The sequence below is a fragment of the Sphaeramia orbicularis genome, chromosome 24, assembly GCF_902148855.1.
Source record: "Sphaeramia orbicularis chromosome 24, fSphaOr1.1, whole genome shotgun sequence".
NCBI classification, from domain to species: domain Eukaryota; kingdom Metazoa; phylum Chordata; class Actinopteri; order Kurtiformes; family Apogonidae; genus Sphaeramia; species Sphaeramia orbicularis.
In genome coordinates this window covers 38356796-38378402 of record NC_043979.1, presented here as the reverse complement: position 1 = coordinate 38378402, position 21607 = coordinate 38356796, and the positions used below count along the sequence as shown (strand labels likewise).

Below are 21607 nucleotides of genomic sequence, written 5' to 3'. Positions count from 1 at the left end.
TCATCAGCACAGTACATGACCTCTCCCTGTATGAAAACCCACGCGCCCCGTTCATCATAGCCACACCAGAGATTCCTATTTTTCACTGTCTCTGCCTCTGCTTTTATCTCCGTCTAGCTAACCCTTTGTTTCTATTTTCCATTTGTTGTACTTTCTTATTCCTTACACTTGTCCTATGTTTGTCTCCATCCCTATCTCCGTCTGTGTGTCTCCCTGCTGCTGCTCTGAACCCCACCCCCCCACCATCCACCCACCCACCCCCTCATCAGCCTTCCCTCGCTGGTTCCCTCTTTAGTGCAGATGTGCCCCTGGTCAGTGGTGGCCTGGCTGGGAGACAACAGAAGTGACTTTGAGACTGGGGGATGGCAGCCTTGTTGTCACTGACACACAGAGATACTCTGATGAGCCTTCAACTGCGGACTTCCAGCGTAGACAGAGGGGCGAGGGAACATGGAGGAAGAAATAATGTGAGGAAATAACAAGAAGAGGCAATAAAATTATGCAGGCAGAGACTGCTATCTTGGTTTTCCATGGCCTTCTTGACTCTAACTGTGAGGTATTTTAAGATACTACTGAAAAAATTGTATTACTTAGGGCATTACAGATCCTCACAGCATATTTAATGAATGGCTTGGGGTTAAGGCAATTAATTGCAGTTCTCTATTCAACATAAGGCTGTTCTGTTAAAAGTAAAACACACAAATTTGGAGTAAATAAATTAATTCTTTGCCCTGGGAGACAGCAGTCATTCTATATGTACCTCTGTTTTGTCAGCGCTGTTTGGTGAATTACTGGTGCATTCAGCTGCATCAGGCTCGAGGCCCTCTCGCAATTCAGTCTCCTCTCTCTCAGCAATAGACACCAGGGGGGATCCATAGGAACGCTTCCTCTGAGCATTCTGCGTGGCCTCTCTGACACACAGAGACACATATACAAGTAACGTTACAGTACGTGCACATACATGCACCACATTATAATCACAGCACATATGCATGTCATGGTATAACACATTTAGAAGTAAACCCTATCATCCACCATGAGTCATGCATGTCACATTATGAACATCGAATGACACTAGAAGAGAATTGCTACCACAACACTGCCTTAATCTGTGATTTGTTTTAAGCTTATGAATGTGGGGAAGTGTTTCTGTTTCAGGGAAAAAGTGGAAATAAAAAGAGGAGGACATAAAACTGAATAGTGATAATGTACTTTATTAATTCTCAAATGGAAGCTGTTCCCCCACAGAGTTACGAGCCTATGGGGCAGATTCATGCCAATCTGAAAGCCTGAACCAGAACTGTTCGGCTAAATGAGCGAACGAGCAGCAGACGGAAAAGATTTAACTCATTTAAATTTGCAGTTTTAGATCATTTCAGAGTACACACAGTTCTGAGGCTGGGTCACTGCCGCTCTTGACACGGTGGGAGAGAAAAGGGCTGGAAACCTCGATGAACTGTTCCGGTCTCGACAAAGAGTTCTCTGCAGAAAGAGGAGGGGGGGGGAAGCACATTATTGCAACACTCGTTTTCACACTCTGACTTTTATTATTTATTTTTTTTTTACTGCATTTTCTGTTTTCCACTCAGAGATCAGCTGATGTCAGATATGCCCGAGCCAGCAGCTATTTTCAATTCTAAAATACTGTAGCTAACCTAGTCCTATTTTCATTTCGGGATGCAGTACTGCCTGCCCTCTGTACTGGAGGTTCTAAATCTCCTGCATTAGCACTCGCTTTCTTTCTACTCATATTTATTTATGACATTCACCTACTCTATCAGATAATTTGTGCTTCTCTGTGTGTTTGATTTCCTCCCCTGCATGCATCCTCCCCCCTATTGTCTAAAATGCCTGGTTACCCCTTCACCTCTTTTCCTTTCCAAATTCGATTTTATCATATTTTATTTCCGGCCTCCTCCTCCTCCTCCAGAATTTCACTCACTCCGAGGTTCATCAGTGACCACGATCTTCTTGCGAGGGCGGATGAGTTTCCACTTGGGCACAGGTGGAGGTTTGGGTGGTGGTTCTAGTGGGCATGCCCGGGTCCGAGTCAGCAAGACGATGTGACTGTACATCAAGGACAGACTGTACTGACGTAGGAACTCCGAAGAATTAGCCTGCATGCCCAAACACACACACAATGCAAAGAAATATCAACATATGAAGCTGCAATGAACATGTACTGTAACACCATAGTCAACTCTACAGGTAAATGAAGTAAACTGTTAAATTGAATTACTGTACGTTCAAAGATCAGAACATGAAGGTGTTATATACACCTCAAGCAAATGATACCATGGAAACTGTCCTCCAATCAGATTTAGTATCGGTGTAAATAATAAACCAAGTGAAGCCTGTTGAGGAAAAGCATCCAACTAGAACACAACATGCCCCCAGATCATAAGCACTGCAGTGTTTCATCTCCATCACCCTCTGTTGTGATGGGGCTTCAGAGCATTCTATATAATACTGTGACATGACAGAAGTGACAAATACAGAAGATACATGGCAATGCAACAAAACACACATTATGTTTGTTCAAATTTAGGCTGAAAAAATATTTATGAGACTTCATCATTATTCACAACATTATTATGATGTGATAGAATAACATATGTACCATCATAATAATAATTGTGGGCCAAATATGGGAAAAAAAAAATCTGTCAAATATTTACTTTTTCAAATCCTACATGTTACATAATACATGTTTGGCTCATAAACAGCCAAACACATGATCACTAAAAATAGGCTGTACCTGCCTCTTGCTGATATGCGACCATAGTGTACTTTTATTTTTACTTTATTTAGTGCTACAGCTGTTATATATAGTATAGATTCGTGCCTTGTGTTGGATTTTATATTTTATTCTTATTTTATTGTATTATTTATTTTTTTATGCAGTTTGTTTCTACTTTTAGGCTATCTTTTTAAGAGATTAAAATTAACCCTGTTTTATGTTTTTTGTTGATTAATGTGCACAACCCTGTCAAATAAAGCAGTGATTACAAACACAAACAAGTGGTACCAGGCACAACAAACCCCGCCCCCTGCACGTACTGTAGTTTATTTTGGCATTGATCCAGCTGATGTCATCATGTCTATGCATGTGCTGATGTCAGCATATTAACTGCCTCTATACATGTGCCGAGTTTGAAGTAAATTGAAACAAAATTGATGTTTTTATAGACATGTGAAATTTCGCCCATTACAAGTAAATGGGAGAAGAAAAAAGATTTTAAAAATTCATAAAAAATTTAAACTTTGACCTACTTTTCGTAAAATATAATCACATCTATTCTGGATCACTGGCAATCTACAGGGTGACACAAAAAAACGGGAACTTTTTAACAATCCAATAAAACCAAGAGTGATGGAAGAAAAATATTTTATTCATAGTAATTGAAACCTTTAAACATGCCATTTAAGAAACAATGATGGAATTTTCATTTTTTAAAAATTACAGGGTGACCCAAAATAACGGGAATTTTTGAAGTGCGTATTGGCAGACATGAGCAAGTGGCAGCACTGCGAGACAGTGACCTTGAGCAAGTAAACACACCCCCATTTTAGTAACCATTGGCGGCTGTGCGAGAATTGTTCGGTAACCGTGTGATCTCAAGATTCGGTAACGTTCCCTGGCCCCCTAGATCACCAGATTTGTCCGTTTGTGATTTTTTCTTGTGGGGCTATCTCAAGAGTAAAGTGTACACGACTCGACCAAGAACTCTGGATGAGTTAAAACAGAGAATTCAGGATGAAATTCACAGTATCCCAGCTGAGATGTTGCAGCGGTCAATGAGGAATCTCAACAGCAGATTTCAAGAATGCATTCGTACAGGAGGACGCCATCTACAGGAAGTCATTTTAAAAAAATGAAAATTCCATCATTGTTTCTTAAATGGCATGTTTTAAGGTTTCAGTTACTATGAATAAAATATTTTTCTTCCATCACTCTTGGATTTATTGGATTGTTAAAAAGTTCCCGTTTTTTTGTGTCACCCTGTATAAACCAAATTTGGTATGAATTCAACCAGTAGTTTTGCTGCTACAGACATGTGAAATTTCACCCATTATAAGTAAATGGGGGAAAAAAAGATTTTTAAAAAATTCATAAAAATTTGAAACTTTACCCATTTTTCCCAAAATGTAATGAGATCAATTCTGGGTCACTGGCAATCTATAAACCAAATTTGGTGTAAATTCAACCAATAGTTTTGCTGCTAGAGTGTTAAACAAACAAACCGAACCTTTGCCTTCCCTTGGGGGGTCGGGGTAAAAATGAAATAAAGAATGTCTCCAAGTAGATGAACCTTAAATGGATTATTTCTACCATCGATTCACCTCACACAGTAGGTCTTCCTCTTGACCTCAACCATATTATGCAGAATTACATTACACTTTAATTCTAATGGATGCAAATACGCCTCGTAACAGTATAACTAATGTACAAAACATGTATTAAATTAGCAAGTGTTTATATAAAGCCAACAAGGGTGAATAAATTCAGAAATGTCATACCATTTGGCCAAACTCCGAGGACTTTTTATGCAGCTGAAAAGGGTAGTAGCCGGCACACACCACAATCTCGGGGGGGTCTGAGAAGCACAGAATCGGAAGGTAAACCTAATGTCATGTGCAAACTCAGAAAAGCATACAACACAACATGAATATGCATAGGAATATAAACCTACATGAGTCAGACACTGTAAATGTTTTATAGCACATTCTTATTACTATACTACCGCTACATCCCGTGGCCATCAAAAGTTGATGAACAAAAACTAAATATGGTAAATTTGCCACCCTGGGGTCATATCATACTATCTATGGGTATAAATAAGGCAATGAGACGGTATCAAGGTTGTCTGTGGAAGACCTGGTCCTCTTATGGTGCATCATATAAGAAGCATATAGGCCAGAAGACATGGAAAATCAATTTAAAGGGCCCTTGTGAAGAGAGAAGAGCGCTGGTTGAGTTATATATAATAAAGGCTACACATTAAGAATTGAACACAGAAGTGGTTCTCACACTACGCAGTGATTTATGCGTTCTGATTTATGCATTTCATTGGAATAAAACAATGGGAAGTGACACAGTGAGAGAGGAAGAATGTGTAGATGCGTTTGCAAGAGCAATCTGAGGCATTTCCCTAAAGCATAAATGTTTTGAATTAATACCACTTTGTGTATGCATGTCATCACATTATGTTAATCTCCAACACTTTAATTATTGTAAACAAGTGGGATTTTCAGAAAGAGCGAGGGACAGATTACTGTCAAGAGCAGGTGGGTGAATATGACAGCGAGATGCAAAGAAAGACGGTTCACACTGCAGCTAAGTCACAAAATGTCATTATTTTTGCGTTTTGTCTTCAAACACTGCTTTATAACTTGATTAAAAAACATGCTTTTCACCATATTCTGACTGCTAGGACTTTTTTCTTATGCCAGAGGTCCAGAATGTTGGTGTTATGACCATAATGATCAACACAGATTGGTTTGAGTCTTGTTTTTTGTTTTTTTTTGTCTGTCTGTTTTTTATGGTGGCCCAGAGAGGCAATAGCCCAAAAAAATTATACATTATAAGAAAAAAAAAAAAAAAGAGATTGTAATTTATTTAAAAAGAAGAATCAGAAAAATAAATGTACCCCTTAAATAAAATACACTTGCATGAAAAAAAAAATCTCCTAAAAAAAACAAAAAAACACAGCAACTTTTAACTAGAAAAAAATTTGTACAAAGAAATAAAATAAACTTGTATGATTTTTTAAAAAAAATAAAATAATCTACTCAAATAAAATAGACTTTTACAAAAAAAGGGTCTCAAAACATTATACATTCATAGAAAAAAAGAGTGTTTGAAAATATAAAACTTCATAGTATAATTTTTTGATGTTGCTCAATTTTATTTTGAGACACTTTTTTTAATAGAAGTCTATTTTATTTGAGGAGATTATTTTATTTGAAAAAAAATCATACAAGTTTATTTTATTTCTTTGCAAAATTTGTTTTTTTTTTTTTGGAGATTTTTTTTATGCAAGTGTATTTTTATTTAAGGGGTATATTTATTTTTCAGATACTTCTTTTTAAATAAATCACAATCTCTTTTTTTTATAGTGGATAATTTTTTGGGCTGTTGCACCTCTGGGCCATCGCAGTTTTTTGTATTTGTGTGCATTTGTTTTCTTCTTTTGCCGTTTCTTTATTTGCAGAGCATTTGATGATTATGTATGTGTTTTTGTTTCTTGCAACGCATTTTTTCATTTGCACCACGTTCCTCTTTTTGTACCTCGTTGAGACTTGTGTTTGAGTTTGTAAATTTGCATCGTTACAGTATTTCCAGCTGTTTTTTCAAACTGAGACACATTGGGCCGTTGCAATGTATTTGGCCCTTGTCGGCCACAGTAGAAAAATGATAAGGTTGTTAAAAAAAAAAAAAAAAAACAGATTTTCATTTTTCGAGCAAATTTGAAACATATTTAAGATATTTCTCTTTGAATTTTCAGATTTCCAAAGATATTTTCTCTAAATTTAAAAAGGTACAATCTCACTAAAACCTAGCCTCTTGACCTGAATTAACTTCACGCTACCTTTTCTGAGGACACGTCTCCATCCTGCTTTCATCAGATAACCACACTTGCCTTCGGAGGCTCTTTTGCCCTGCGGGAACACCAAATAATTCACCCTGCCACTGCTCCCTCTGCTGGTTTATTTATTGTCCACCATACACGCAATAGCCCTCAATGCGCTCCATAATGCATGAGCATGTGGAAACAGGAAGTGATGCTTGAAACAACAGGAAAGACCACCGGCGACTGATGCGAGGATGCAGAATTTGAGGTGTTTCACACTATGGCGAAATAGTGAATAAAGAACTAGAACTGGTAAAAAAAAAAAAAAAAAAAATACAATGAGGGCTGCATATGTATTAGCATCATCACTGCTACGAGTGAATGGAACCATTGATAAGTGCAAGTTTCTGTAGGACAATGAAATATTCATTCATGCTCCACACAAGTTGAATTATGGATGCAGGAGGGGGAAAATATAGATTGTGCATTCACATTCATTTGTACATATACACAGTGTGCGCGCACAGACGTGAGGCATTTGTAATACGGTAGACAGTTTATCATTTTGAAACATCCTGCTCATTACTTAATAAAATGAGCACTAAAGCTATTCAGTGCAAAGAAATGATTACAGCCTAATAGATGCACGACTTAATTGACTCACTCGATTAAACGTGCAATCTGAGGGTGTAATTGAAATGTATGTTTGTGGATGTGTGTGTAGCTGTTGTGTTCCCGCCTGTGTGTGTGTGTGTGTGTATCTGTGTGTCTGACAGTGGAATACTTCTGACCTTTGCTTTTCTCCGGCTCTAGGAGCTGGTTGTTGCTTTCATTTAGGCTCGAGTCTGCACTTTGAGGCTTTGACTCCGGCTCACTTTCATCCGGGTGGGTTAATTTGAGAATGGTAGCTTGTAAGAAATCCCACATTTTTTCCAGGTTTGTGGTCCTGAGGGGATGGGAGCAAAAAAAAAAAAAAATCTGTTAGAGGCAACAGGAGACAGCAGTGATTATCTGAAAGTGTTGTCTGGACAAATAAAAGTTTCCCACATGCAAACCCTGTTCAAACTCACCGTTTGTCAACTACAGCTGCAGAAATATCACAATGTAAACAAAGGAGACTGAGCAATGACATGAAAAAGAGGAAGTGAGCAAAGATGCGAGGCTAATAACACTGGTCTACAATGCTTTTTTTTTTTTTTTTTTTTAAGAAATGATCTGCCCTCAGACATTAAATGCGCTAAACTTTCTAGGTAACACTGGTTATTGTTTGCAAGGAACCATGGGCAGAACAGAGAGGAAGCTACAGACGGAAAGACAGGAATTTATTTCCTCAGATACCGGATACAAAATACAAATAGCAATAATCAGAAAAAAAAATCTGCAAATTGGATCTGATTAATCCGACACGGCAACTAATCAGTGCATCCGTATAAGAAATCAATCAAGTATGAAACTGGAGTCAACACACAAGTGGCTGTTTTCCAGGCTCTCTGTAAGCCTGATTTATGGGCCATCTCAACACACTCAGGCTGACAGCAGTGGGTTTTCTGCCCATTATTTCAACTCATTGTTATCAGAAACAGTACGGTTAATCTTTATGCATGATTGGAATAAAATGCATAGAGAATAATGCAAACTTACTTCCCTTTCAGTGTAAATGACCATCTTACCTATTTTGTCCTGATGCTATTATTCTTAATGCAGGGGTGTCAAACTCATTTCTTCCAGGGGCCGCATTCAGCGAAATTGGATCTCAAGTGGACTAGACCACTAAAGTAATAGCATCATAATATATAAATAATGACAACTTCTTCTCTTTGTTTTACACTGCAAAAATCCAAATCTTATCAAGTGTATTTTTGTCATTTCTAGTCAAAATATCTCATCACACTTAAAATAAGACATAATCACCTCAGTAAGATATAAGAACTTATTTTTAGACAATAGAGCTTGAAAATCTTATTTCAAGAAATCTTACCAAGATAATTCTCACTTGTTCCATTGGCAGATTTTTTGCTTGAATTAAGGAAAAAAAAATCTTGAATTAAGCAAAAAATCTTGGATTAGGCAAAAAAAATCTTGAATTACGCAAAAAAATTCTTGAATTAAGCAAAAAATTTTGAATTGAGCAAAAAAAAAAAATCTTGAATTAAGCAAAAACATCTGCCAATTGAACAAGTAAAAATTATCTCGGTAAGATTTCTTGAAGTAAGTTTTTTTTGTTTAATTCAAGATTTTTTTTGCTTAATTCAAGATTTTTTTGCTCAATTCAAGATTTTTTTTTTGCTTAATTCAAGATTTTTTTGCTCAATTCAAGATTTTTTTCTTAATTGAATAATTTTTTCCCCTTACTTCAATAATTTTTTTTTTAGCTTAATTCAAGATTTTTTTTTGCTTAATTCAAGATTTTTTGCTTAATTCAATAATTTTTTTCCCTGAATTCAAGATTTTTCTTTCTTAATTCAAGATTTTTTTTTCTTAATTCAAGATTTTTTTTTGCTTAATTCAAGCAGAAAATCTGCCAATCGAACAAGTGAAAATGATCTTGTAAATTTCTTGAAATCAGATTTTTGAGATCTATTGTCTAAAAATAAGTTCTTATATCTCACTGAAAAGTTACTCTTTAGGTGATTTTGTCTTATTTTAAGTATGAGATATTTTGACTAGAAATGAGAAAAATACACTTGGTAAGATTTTGATGTTTGCAGTGCAGTGCAACAAAAAACATTAAATTATGATAATATTTACATTCACAAACTATCCTTTAACATAAAACATGTGAATCACCTGAAAAAAATTAATTTTGTAAGAAAAATAAGTGCAGTTTTAACAATATTACGCCTCAACTTATCATTTATACATGTGCATTATGCACAATGTTACAAAAACATGTGGTAACAGGCAGAATATTGGTAAAAAATTTGGAGTTTGGAACTTACATAAGAAAAATTTTTCATTCAATTTCTCATTTGTCCAGGTCATTGTTGTTCTTGGTAGTTCTTTGAGGTTCAACTGGACTAGTTTTGCTTCAAAAGAGCAAAACTAGTCCAGTTGAACCTAGAAAAATGGAGTTGGTACTCTTTATAGGTTATTATGTTATCAGTTCTCTTAAACTCTTAAATAATGCGTTCTAAATTAACTTTAAAATCACGTTATCGCTGATGATTTTAATGTCTATTTTGGTTTTTAATGTTAATGTTTTTTTATTTTAACTGTCTCACCTTAAATGTATTTTTATGCCTCTCCTGTGATGCTTTTATGTTTCATGTAAAGCACTTTGAATTGTGCTTTACATGAAATGTGCTATACAAATGTATTTATTTATTTATTTAATAGGGACAGTGCATATTAATGAACATCTACAACAATTGCAGCTGTAAATATGCCAGATTGTAGCAGCAGTGCTAATTTCCATCTGTAGTCCCTAGGCAGGTGAAAGGAAAGACAGTTGACAAAAAGGCAAAATATTGTAAAAGACATCATAAAATGACAGTAGACAGAAATACAAAACATCCTAAAACACACAGAACAACGCAGTGAGGATGATCTACTGATGGTCACAGGCTTGGTTTTCCTTCATCCAATGTTTAAGTTGTGATTTGAAGGAGGCATATGATTGTGAGTTTCTTATGTTGAGTGGTAAACTGTTCCAATATTCAGTCCCAATGACTGAAAGTGTAGTTTGTCCAAAAGTAGTGCACCTGCGTGGCACCTCACAGTCTCCTCGAGCTGTGACCCTGGTGACCATCCCACTGACAGAGCGGGATTTGATAAAATCTGTCAAGGGAGGAGGGGCAAGTCCATGCAAGACTTTAAATATCAGGCAAGCATTTTTAAAATTCACAAAATTATTAAAATTAAGAAATTTATATTTATCTAAAACAATGCAGTGGTGAAAATTAAATTTTTTTTATCAAATATTTTTATGGCTTTTTTAAAAAGTAAATAAACTTGCCTTGCCTTTACTTTAGATCATATTGGTCTGTATATGGAACCTGAATTAAACCTGAGTCTGACACCCTTGATTGTCAATATCTTCAGTGTAATTTTTGCAGATCGGACCTTTTGTCGGGCTGGTTTTGGTCCCTGGGCCGCATGTTTGAGACCCCTGTTCTCACGTGTTGAGAATGTGAAAGTCTGCAAGAACATTTTGCATTGTGATTTGTATCTCCAGCTCTTACTACAGACACTGGTTCAGATGTAGTTTAAATAACAGCTGGTACTTTACTATTTGTGGTAGGTCTTCCTTCAACAAAATGCAAAACAACCAACAAGCAGTCTCTTATACAGCAGCTGATAATAATGCACCAGAGAATAATGACAAAAATAGTCATGTTCTTCTTCTTTTTAACTGTTTTTTCTGTGGTACATCTATTCTGTGCTTACTCTAAGTGTCAGTCAGAACATTGAATACAATGCGCGTTTTTTTTTTTTTTTATCAATGATTAGCACACCACCATAGCGTCATAATTAAACACCGCAGTAGGAGATGATGTAAATAAAAAGTGAGAGTGTGTTTGTGTGTGTGTGGCTGAGTGTGTACAAGGCTGGATGTGTCATGAATCAATCTGAAACACAAACACAGCCATGCACGCACTGCCTGTATGTGTTGATAGATTCCCCAGGCGATCTGCTAACAGCGGCTAACCTGCTGGGCTGCAGAGAATAGGTCTCCCTGGGCCCGGCTTCACTCCAGAACAGTGTTGCCCCATTAAAGCTCCATCACTGACAAGCTGAGATGCTCTACACCGTCTTCTTACCTCTTCGTAACATGTCTCCTTGTTTACACTGTAGACCTCAGTCGTTTTCATCCAAAAGAAAGATACACTTGTTTGCGTGATGTTACTACTGGACGCTAGGGATGCAAATTATCGGTTTATTCATTAATCACTAGTTGGTTGACCTTTTGTCGATTGATTTATGATTAATTGATTAGTGGCGATTTTCCTGAGAACCTGAGTTTCTCTTTCAATAGGGTCTATAAGAATAAAAGCTAAATATTGTTGATATAATTAAATTAAATAATTAAAACCAATCTTTTCTCCTTGGCTTTTGAAACCATGTGAGATGCTTGAATGTATTATTTTTATTCTATTGTTTTTATTTGGTAGTGGTTTATTGTTATGTTTTTTTTTTTGTTTTTTTTTTTTTTTTAAATTGTATGGCTTTTTATGCATTTTTTAAAAAAATCTATTCTTGTATTTTATTCTTTTATTTGGGTTTTATTTATTGTTCTGTACAGCACTGTTTTCTTTTTTGTACAGTTCTATGTCTTTTAATCAATTCTGTATTTTATTCTTTAATTTTGGTTTTAATTATTCTTCTGTATTCTTCCACTTCGGCCCACTGCAGTTGTTTTAAACTGCTTTACAAATAAAGTTGGACTGGATGGGATTGGATATACTTCATGAAAAAAGCATTTCATATTCCTTAACCCATAAGGACCCAGTGTGACATTTGTGTCAGCTACCAAATACATTTTTCTCCATACTTAACCGTCCTTAAGTGATTTATCACCATTTATTGTAATATTATCGTCTGTGTTTTGTGTTTTTTCAGTGAAAATCAGGTATTTTCCTACATTTAATTTACTAATCATGTAGATGTTCATAAAACCTCAGAGTACAGTTGAGTGAAGAAAAAGTGAAACTGAAGAAAAAGTTACTTTTCCAGTAAAATCTATCATTAACTGAACATAAACCAAACAGTTCCATCCACTGTCATCGATTCAACTCAATGAGTTTTACTGGTGAATCAGTGTTGTAGAAGATGACGGTGTTTCCACAGAGCCTCTGAACGTCCAAATGGGTCATATTTGATGATCAAGAAAAGATGAAAAACTGTATTTTACACCAATTATTTACATGTATTGATAGGATTACTGGTATAGAAATGATTAAACATTTTAGATCAGTGGATGCTTTTGGTTGCCGATTGGTGTTTGGGTCTTTAAGGGTTAAGAGTCTGGTTTCAAACAGCTCTAAATGTAAAGTGTCATGAAATAACTTTTGTTATAATTAGGCGCTATATAAATAAAACTTGATGGATTGATTGATTCATTGATTGATTGTGTTGTTTGGTTTGGGGTCTATTTTCTAAGAAATTGTAGAACAGTGATATCAGAAACAGAGAAAACCAAAGAAAAAGTGACTTTTACGGCCAAGATATCAATAACTGAATGTAAAACCAAGTGTCTCCATCCACTGTCATTGATCCAACTCTATGGGTTTTACTGGTGAATCAATGTTGTAGAAGATGACAGTGTTTCCATAGTAACTCCAGAGCCTCTGAACGTCCAAATGGGTCACATCTGATGACCATGAAAAGATGACACACTGTATTTTACACAAATTATTGACATGTATCGGTAGGACTCGTGGATCAACAGGTATTACATATTTTACATCAGTTGATGATTTTGGTCACCAGTGGATGTTTGGGTCTTTACTGGTTAAGAGTCTGGTTTTGAACAGCTCTAAATATAAAGTGTCGTGAGATAACTTATTATGATTTGGGGCTATATAAATAAAATTTGACGAATTGATTGATTGTGTTCATAAAAATTCCGTTTCCTAACTACTTTAATCCACTGAATGACCAAGTCTGAACATCATTTGCTTTTTTCTTCACTGGTGACACAGACATATTCCGAGACGACAATGCCAGGATTCATCAGGCTCATTGGGCTTGTGCGAGCGTGGTTCAGGGAGCATGAGTCATCGTTTTCACACATGGATTGGCCAACGCGGAGTCCAGACCAGAACCCCATTGAGAATCTTTGGGCTGTGATGGAGTAGACTTTACACAGCGCTCCGACTCTTCATCATCAATGTGACATTTATCGTGACATTGCACCAGCAGTATATGCCATAAACGAGGCCTCAAAGAATATGTCCTGTAATCAAAGCTAGAAGTGGTCCTGTGAAATATTGTGTTCGACTGGGGAGTGTATATGCTCATGTTTTAGGGCATGTGAGTGTGTAGGAGTTGGGAAAGAAAGAAGTGTGTGTCTGTGTGTGTGGAGTAATCTGGTGAGGACATTACTTTATAGGACTGATTTCTGGAAGCCAGCCGGTGAGAGCGTGGATGAAGGTGAACTCGCCTACCTCTCCGCAGACCTCTAATAATACGCTGGAAGATAAACACAAAAACAACAGCGACGGTTAAAAGAACAAAGAAACACAAAACACTCATATCAACATTTGACGAACCTCAGACAGAACTTGTAAGGTTGCGGTTTCAATTACGAAAAAAAAAACAAAAAAACAAAACAGTACACAATATGCTTTCCCTTCAGCCGTTTTAAGTCCTGGGAGTGCAGTTGCTAGGAAACTAACAACAAATGGATATTAAATTGTTCTCGTGTCCTCTTTCTCTGACATATCGAAAGGATGTGTGTTTTCACTTTTCCTTTTACACGGAGCTGCAGAATGACATTTAACTTGGATGAACTCTAGCACGTTTTAAAAGCTCCTGTGTAGTCATAAATATTAACTCAGCGGACTCTTCAAATGGACACTTTTAATAATCATAATCAACTAGTACCTTCATCCACCTATCTCCATGAGTTAATGTCAAGGAAAAGGGCTCTGCTTAACTTCTACAAAGAGAAATATATTGCACAATGGAAACTTAATTGCGATTCCGGAGCTGCTTTTTAAGAATGTAGGTATGCCAGCGTGAATATATTCATTCAGACCCTTTTTTTTTTGGTTGAAACAGATGGCTGCAGCACTCTAATTGGTCCTCTTGGGATGTGTGGCAACTTATTCCACTCCATTGTCAAGATATCGCAGGGAGTCAAATCAATACACCTTGATCGGTAATACCACAGTCTATAATCAGTACGAAAAAGCAACTCGGCAACAAAATAAAGCAGCTTGTTTTCTTTTTTTTTTTTTTTTTTTTTTTTTATGAATAGACATTGCGTTTCAGCAGACACCTGAGCGAAGTTTGGTAGTAGTTCCGAGCAAAGAATTTTCACTATGACTAATGAATGATTCATAAGGAGAGAGGCTCCTTTGTTTCCTGTCTTGAATGAAACATTTATGCTTCAACCTTCTGTAGACGCAGGAACAGCCACCTTTACACACGCCATGTTGCCCCATCGTGGACACGCACGCTGCCTGTCTGTCACCAAATTTGACACAGCCCAGGACAGAGATTAGGTCAAACGAAGGTTTAGCCGAGTCAGCAAAAGCCACTCAGTGGGGTCCGTATTTTAAACTTTAAAAGTAGTTGAAGGTCTTGCTGGCAGCGAGTAAAAAGACCATTACAAAATACTGGCTTAAGGGAGAATGTCCACCGATGACTGTCTTTATCAATATTGTAAAACATCTCTCTTTGCTAGAACAGGTGACCTACACAATACGACTGCAGAAAGAATTGGGTGAAGAACGTTGGGAAAAATGGAACGTTTATATAACCCTCTGCGACAAATTTGTAAACCATTAAAGGGGTCATATTTTGCTAAACCCACTTTTATTAGTCTTTGGTACTTTTATTTGTGTATTTGGGGACTGTAATAGTTCCAAAAGTTTGAATTTGAACCCTCCAGGTGCTGCAAAGCTATCTTTCTATTCATTTTGGTAAAAATTGAGTGGATCTCTACAACCTGTTTTAATTCCTTCTTAATTCATTAGGTTTTATAACTAGTTACGCCACGACATTTGCACATAAGGTCAAGACTTCCGATGAATATTTGTCAGAGTACGCCATAATTGTTTATCAGCAGCAGCAGATGTAGTAAAAACTGAAAATATGTCCAAACTTCAAGCCGATTACCTAAAATGTTCAGTTGTTGGTTGTATTAACGAACACAGGTGGCTAAACAAGAAAGAGCACATAAAAGGTCAAGACTTCCGACGAAGATTTCTCGTGAAAACTTTATCGGAATAATCTGAATGATGTAATTTTTTTCAACATTGGACCAAAAATTATCAGTGCCAATAATTATAGTGCTTCCTGAATGATAATCTATAGAATATGATGTATTGTTGAAGATTACACTACACAGCAGTACATAAAATAGTTAAAAATAAACAGCAGTAAAATGCACCATCCAATGTAGCAGGTATATTAAGCAAAATGACAACTTTTCCTACCACATTTTAAGTTTTTCTGATAATATTTACATACTCAAATACAATTTTGAATGCATACATACAGGGTGGGGAAGCAAAATTTACAATATTTTGAGGCAGGGATTGAAAGACAGTGTATGACCAATTAGTTTATTGAAAGTCATGAGAATTTATTTGCCACAAGAAAATTGACATAATAGAAAATGTTTTTATTCTACGTGTCCTCCTTCTTTCTCAATAACTGCCTTCACACGCTTCCTGAAACTTGCGCAAGTGTTCCTCAAATATTGGGGTGACAACTTCTCCCATTCTTCTTTAATAGTATCTTCCAGACTTTCTCATAATAGTTTTGCTCATAGTCATTCTCTTCTTTCCATTATAAACAGTCTTTATGGACACTCCAACTATTTTTGAAATCTCCTTTGGTGTGACGAGTGCATTCAGCAAATCACACACTCTTTGACGTTTGCTTTCCTGATTACTCATATGGGCAAAAGTTTCTGAAAAGGTATGGATAATAGTGTTAGGTATGATTATGACATCAATATATGTTTGGTTTAAAAACAATTGACGTAGTGCCTGCTGAGAAAAAAACCACTAAATGTTCATTGTAAATTTTGCTTCCCCACCCTGTATATATATATAAAATGGGGTATTTTCACAGTATGGCATTAGTGCTTTTACTTCACCCCACTGTGTGAAACAAGGCATTAGTACAACTCTGTGTTGTGCTTTACATAAGCTGGGTTTAGTGTGTGCAGACTCTTAGTACAATGGGTTAGTGTACCTCCTGTGTAGTTGTATTTTCTTCATGCTCAGGAACACTTGGAACAAGACAATAAGACTCTGTTCTGAAACCATCTTACTTTAAGACTATAACATTGGTTTCCTAACACCTTGAGGTAATACTGAGATGCTGACAGATTTTTTTTGTGTGCAAAAATTCACAGTAACTTACTTGGCATTGGCCAGTTGAATCAGTGCTTTGGCTAAGAGCATTGGCCACAGCTCTGACTGGCATGTGGAGGCAGGTAGGAGCAGGTTATTCTCTTCATCAAATGGCATTGAATCATCTATCGTTATTTTCCTCCAACAACCCTGGAAGACAGGAAAAAATTCACATTTAGCAGTTCCTAAATAAACCACAATAACAGGCATAAACGTTTACTATCATGTATATATTACAACTGAATTCATTTGATTGAATTCTACTGATTAGGCAAAGAAAATCATGAAAAACGACTACATGACAAAACTGAGATTGTGCTTCTGGAGATAGTTCTTGTTCAGCAAAAAATTAAAAATGCAGCCTGTTTGCTTCTTGAAATACTCTTGGAATATACTATAAACTGTAACTGTCTTTCTCTAGACACATATGGCACGCAGCTTCCGTTTCTTATTTATTTATTTATTTATTTATTTTTTAACTTTTTACTTATTTTTCACAGGTAAAGAAAACTTGCAGGTGTTCAAATGTGGCCAGTACTTATACAGAGATGTAAGGCACAGTAAGATAGCTAAAGCACAAGAAACAGTCAAGATTTTAAAATAAAATCAATACATGCAGCATCAGAAATAAGGTTGAAGATGGGCCTGTGGAGTTGAATTAATGAAGAATTCAGACCCAAGCATAGCATTTACAGTTTATGTAGACCACAGGGAAATGTTTTAATATGCATAATTCTATTTAAAAAAAGAAAAATATCACTCCTTTAAGGTCTTGAAAAAAAAAAAAAAAGAAGATTTCATTTTCTGGCCCTCTTGCCCAGATCGGCTGCATATAGCTTGTATTTGTGATCTTGGTGGGGTTTTTTTGGGGGGCTATACAGTATATCTAAATGACAGGTCCCACATTTCCAGAGCGAGCCACCTAATAATTGATTTTAGAACCTCGTGTGATGTAAGTGCTCATTACATGCTGTGTCTGGTTTGGTCAGTTAACAGGCTGTGTCACACTGCTTGTAGGGAAAAAGAGCACAAGCGGGGAGTAATCTGACAGACTGTTCGCAGCTGTGCTTCATCCTTATCTATCAGAGCAGCGTGCACATGCGATGCGAGCGGACTCCCCTGTTTGTTCTTCCACTTTCTTGTCAAACCATCACCTCGAGGAGATTTCTGAAGCGCTCCAAATACGGGGTAAAACACACAGGGCAAAAAAACGGCGAGTTGGAAAAGGGAGGAAAAGACGCAAGGAGATGCAATTTGAAGTTGGTGAAAAAACAGTGTGTGGACACGAGAATGGCAGGAATATTCACATTTGTGTTATGTAATAAAGAGTAGGAGAAAAAAAAAAAAGATTGGCGAGAAACAATGAAGGATCAGATGAGCGAGGGACAAAGCTCATGGGCAAAGAAACACAAGAGGGGGGGTTGGGGCCGGGTGCTTAATGCCATCTCAACAACCATCTGTTAGCGTGCTATGGTTGGCACGGGGTCTGCTGCCTACAACCCTGTCATGCTTGTTTGTCAAAGCAAGAGACACAGCGTCACTGAATACTATCTTTTTTAGCTGCTCACTGTTCAACATTAATGCACAGGTAGGTCGTTCCCTGTCTATGATGCAGTGTCGCTGCAAACATACCTTTACAGGAGTGATGTTTTGCTTTGTTTAAATGGAATTCTGCATTTTCAAACATTTCCCTGTGGTCTACATAAACAGTAAACACTACGCTTGGGTCTGAATTCTTCATTAATTCAACTCCACGGGCCAATCTTCAACAATATTTCAGAGTAATGACACCAGAAAGGTCGTTTTGAGCGCTGGCCTTTTAAATGCAAATGAGCCACTTGACGCCCCACCCCTTCCAGTTTGTTGTTGCTTTTGTTGTTCAGCCATTTTTGTTTGTTAATACAACCAACAACTGAACATTTTAGGTAACTGGCTCAAAGTTTGGACATATTTTCAGTTTTTACTCCAACCGCTGCTGCTGATAAAAAATTACGTCATACTCGGAGAAATGTTCGTCATTTGAAGCCATGTAAGATGTTTGACGGTACTATGTTTATTCTATTGTTTTTCTTTGGTAGTGGTTTATTGTTCTTATTTATCTATTTTATTTATTTATTTTGTTGTTTTTAATTGTATGGCTTTTTAATCTATTCTTGTATTTTATTTTAATTTGGGTTTTATTTATTCTTCTGTATAGCACTTTTTTCTTTTTTTGTACAGTTTCTATGTCTTTAAATCTATTCTGTATTTTATTCTTCTATTTTGGTTTTAATTATTCTTCTGTACAGCACTTTGGTCCACTGCAGTTGTTTTAAAGTGCTTTGCAAATAAAGTTGGATTGGACTGGAAGTCTTGACCTTATATATGCAAATGTCGTGACGCAACTAGTTATAGACGTAACAAATTAAGCAGGAATTAAAAAAGGTTGTAGAAATCCACTCGATTTTTGCCAGAACGAATATAAAGATAGCTTTGCAGCACCTGGGGGGTTCAAATTCAAACTTTATGAACTATTAGGGTCCAAATACACAAATAAATGAACCAAAGACTAATAAAAGTGGGTTTAGCAAAATATGACCCCTTTAAGAACAATGCAGCATTATATTAAGTCCACCCAGAAGATTTCCTGACGTTCATAGACCGACTGGGTGTAGATATCCAGTATGAATGTAGTCCTCTGAAAAGCAGCTGACTCCAGTTAAGCCTTATCTATTCATCAGGAAAAGTATGAAGCCGAACCACTTTTGGAACAGCAGTGAGACTGATTGATTTGAGCTTTCAGTGGATAAGGATTTCTCGTCCCTTCCCCCTCCCATCCTCCGTCCATTCCCATTCCTTTCTCATCTGCAGTATCCTCTAGGGTCTGCTGAGCGGTAAAACATCACCTTGTATCGTCCATTGCAATAAATATGACTTCTAATGTGTAAAATGTGCCCAAATTGGCTCCATGACATGCATTTTTCATACATTAAATGTTCATTCTGTGAAATTAAGGAGGATCTAACTGCAGATCCCCCTAAAGGTTTCTGTTTTCATTATCCTGTAGTCACCTGAGTTAAAGTAAGCATTTATATCTAGAGGGAGTCCACCATGTTGTGCCTCCATGCTTCTTATTCCCATTTTATGGTGAGTAGCATTCGGTATTACATTACAGTGCATTATTACCCCACCCCCCGAAGGGGAGGCAAGGGGTTATTGTTTTTGGTTCGGTTTGTTTCGCTGTTAACACTTTAGCAGCAAAACTATTGGTTCGATTCATACCAAATTTCGTTTATAGATTGCCAGGGACCCAGAATAGATGTCATTACATTTTGGGAAAAATAGGTCAAAGTTTAAATCTTTTATAATTTTTTTTAATCTTTTTTTTTTTTCTTATTCACTTATAATGGGCCAAATTTCAAATGTCTGTAGCAGAAAAACTATTAGTTGAATTCATAGGACACTGGGTTTATAGATTGTCAGTGAGCTAAAAATAGATGTGATTACATTGTGGGAAAAGTAGGTCAATGTTCAAATTTTTTAATGATTTTTTTCCCTCCCATTTACCAATAATGGGCGAAATTTCACGTCTAGAAATACATGAATTTGTTTCAATTTACTTCAAACTTGGCACATATATAGAGGCAATTGATATGCTGACATCAGCACATGCCTAGACATAATGACATCAGCTGGATCGATGCCAAAATAAGCTACACTATGTGTGAGGGGCGGGGTTTGTTGTGCCCGGCACCACTTGTTCATTTTTTTTTTGTTTGGATAGTTTGTAAATGTAAATATTCTCATGATTTAATGTTATTTTTTGGAACTAAAAGAGAAAATTTTGGACTTATTATTTATAGGCTATTATGCTATTATTTTATTGATACGGTCCACTTGAGTTTAGATTGGGGTGAATGTGGCCCCTTAATCAAAAAATTCAAAATGAACATCATAGTGGACAGTAAGATGAGGGGTTTACAAGAACTTGCAATCTGTAATTTCACCACTAGATGCTGATACCTGTGAATATCACATTGAACCTTTCACTATCAAAACAAAAAGTCTAGTAAATGAGAACAAGGAGGCTTTGTGTCGCTGTGTTTGTGTTTATATTTTTAGGCTTACCATCCAGTAGAGTTTGACCACATATTTCCCGTAGCTGTTGTATAGTGGCACATGACCTTTTACAACCTTGCAAAGTGAGTAGATGTGCTCCCAAGGCCTCCAACCACCTTCTTCTTCAGGAGCATTTCCACAAAGTGTCCAAACAATATAGATCTCACTGATTATCCACCTCATCAGCTTTAAAAAAAAAAAAAAAAAAAAGGCAGGAGAGAAAGAGTAATTACATGCCTAATTATGAACCAATGTGTGAATCTATTTGCTGAATCCCCAAGTATCTGATCTGTGATTCATTTAAATCAATAAGTCACTGAAGCATCTCAGTGTATTTCTTTTCTGTCAACCAAAAGTGACTAAATTTTACATCTGAATTATACTTTCTAGGTGCTCGTCAATACTAGCTGGTGAAAAGCTTCTGAGATGTTAAATAATGGAAAACTAACCTCGCTGCACATCAGATGATCATTAGAGGAAATTAGGTCAAAGGTTGTTTGATTTTCAACAACAGAGGGAGCCTGAAATAAAACACATAATTTTCATTACAGGCACAATTTTGAAACATCCGCCAGAGAAGTTAGCATTCTTACCCCTTCCCCTGAAGGGGACGCAAGGGGTATTGTTTTTACTTCAGTTTGTTTGTTACCTCCACCAGGAGGCATTGTGATCACTTTGCTTTGTGTGTTTGCATGTTTGTTTGTTAGCAAGATAACTCAAAAATTATGGATGGATTTTCATGAAATTTTCAGGAAATGTTGATACTGGCACAAGGAAGAAATGATAAAATTTTGGTGGTGATCCGGGGAGGGGAGGACAGATCTGTCTTGGTGGAGGTCTGCGCTCTCCAAGTGCTTTTCTTGTTTATTTGTTTGTTTAAACTCTAGCAGCAAAAGTATTGGT

General features: G+C 36.6%; 1 protein-coding gene across 1 annotated transcript in view; it reads right to left on the bottom strand.

Annotated features, from left to right (window-relative positions):
• The window catches only part of adgb (androglobin), a 126424-nt gene that overhangs the window by 83208 nt on the left and 21609 nt on the right, over positions 1 to 21607 (bottom strand). Inside the window, exons 5-13 of the mRNA XM_030128232.1 lie at positions 21154 to 21225; positions 20714 to 20890; positions 16617 to 16756; positions 13620 to 13706; positions 7367 to 7521; positions 4522 to 4598; positions 1943 to 2117; positions 1389 to 1482; positions 761 to 911 (exon numbers count right to left, since the gene is read on the bottom strand). Coding sequence (XP_029984092.1) covers positions 761 to 911; positions 1389 to 1482; positions 1943 to 2117; positions 4522 to 4598; positions 7367 to 7521; positions 13620 to 13706; positions 16617 to 16756; positions 20714 to 20890; positions 21154 to 21225 — 1128 coding nt within the window. The remainder of the gene's footprint in view (positions 1 to 760; positions 912 to 1388; positions 1483 to 1942; positions 2118 to 4521; positions 4599 to 7366; positions 7522 to 13619; positions 13707 to 16616; positions 16757 to 20713; positions 20891 to 21153; positions 21226 to 21607) is intronic.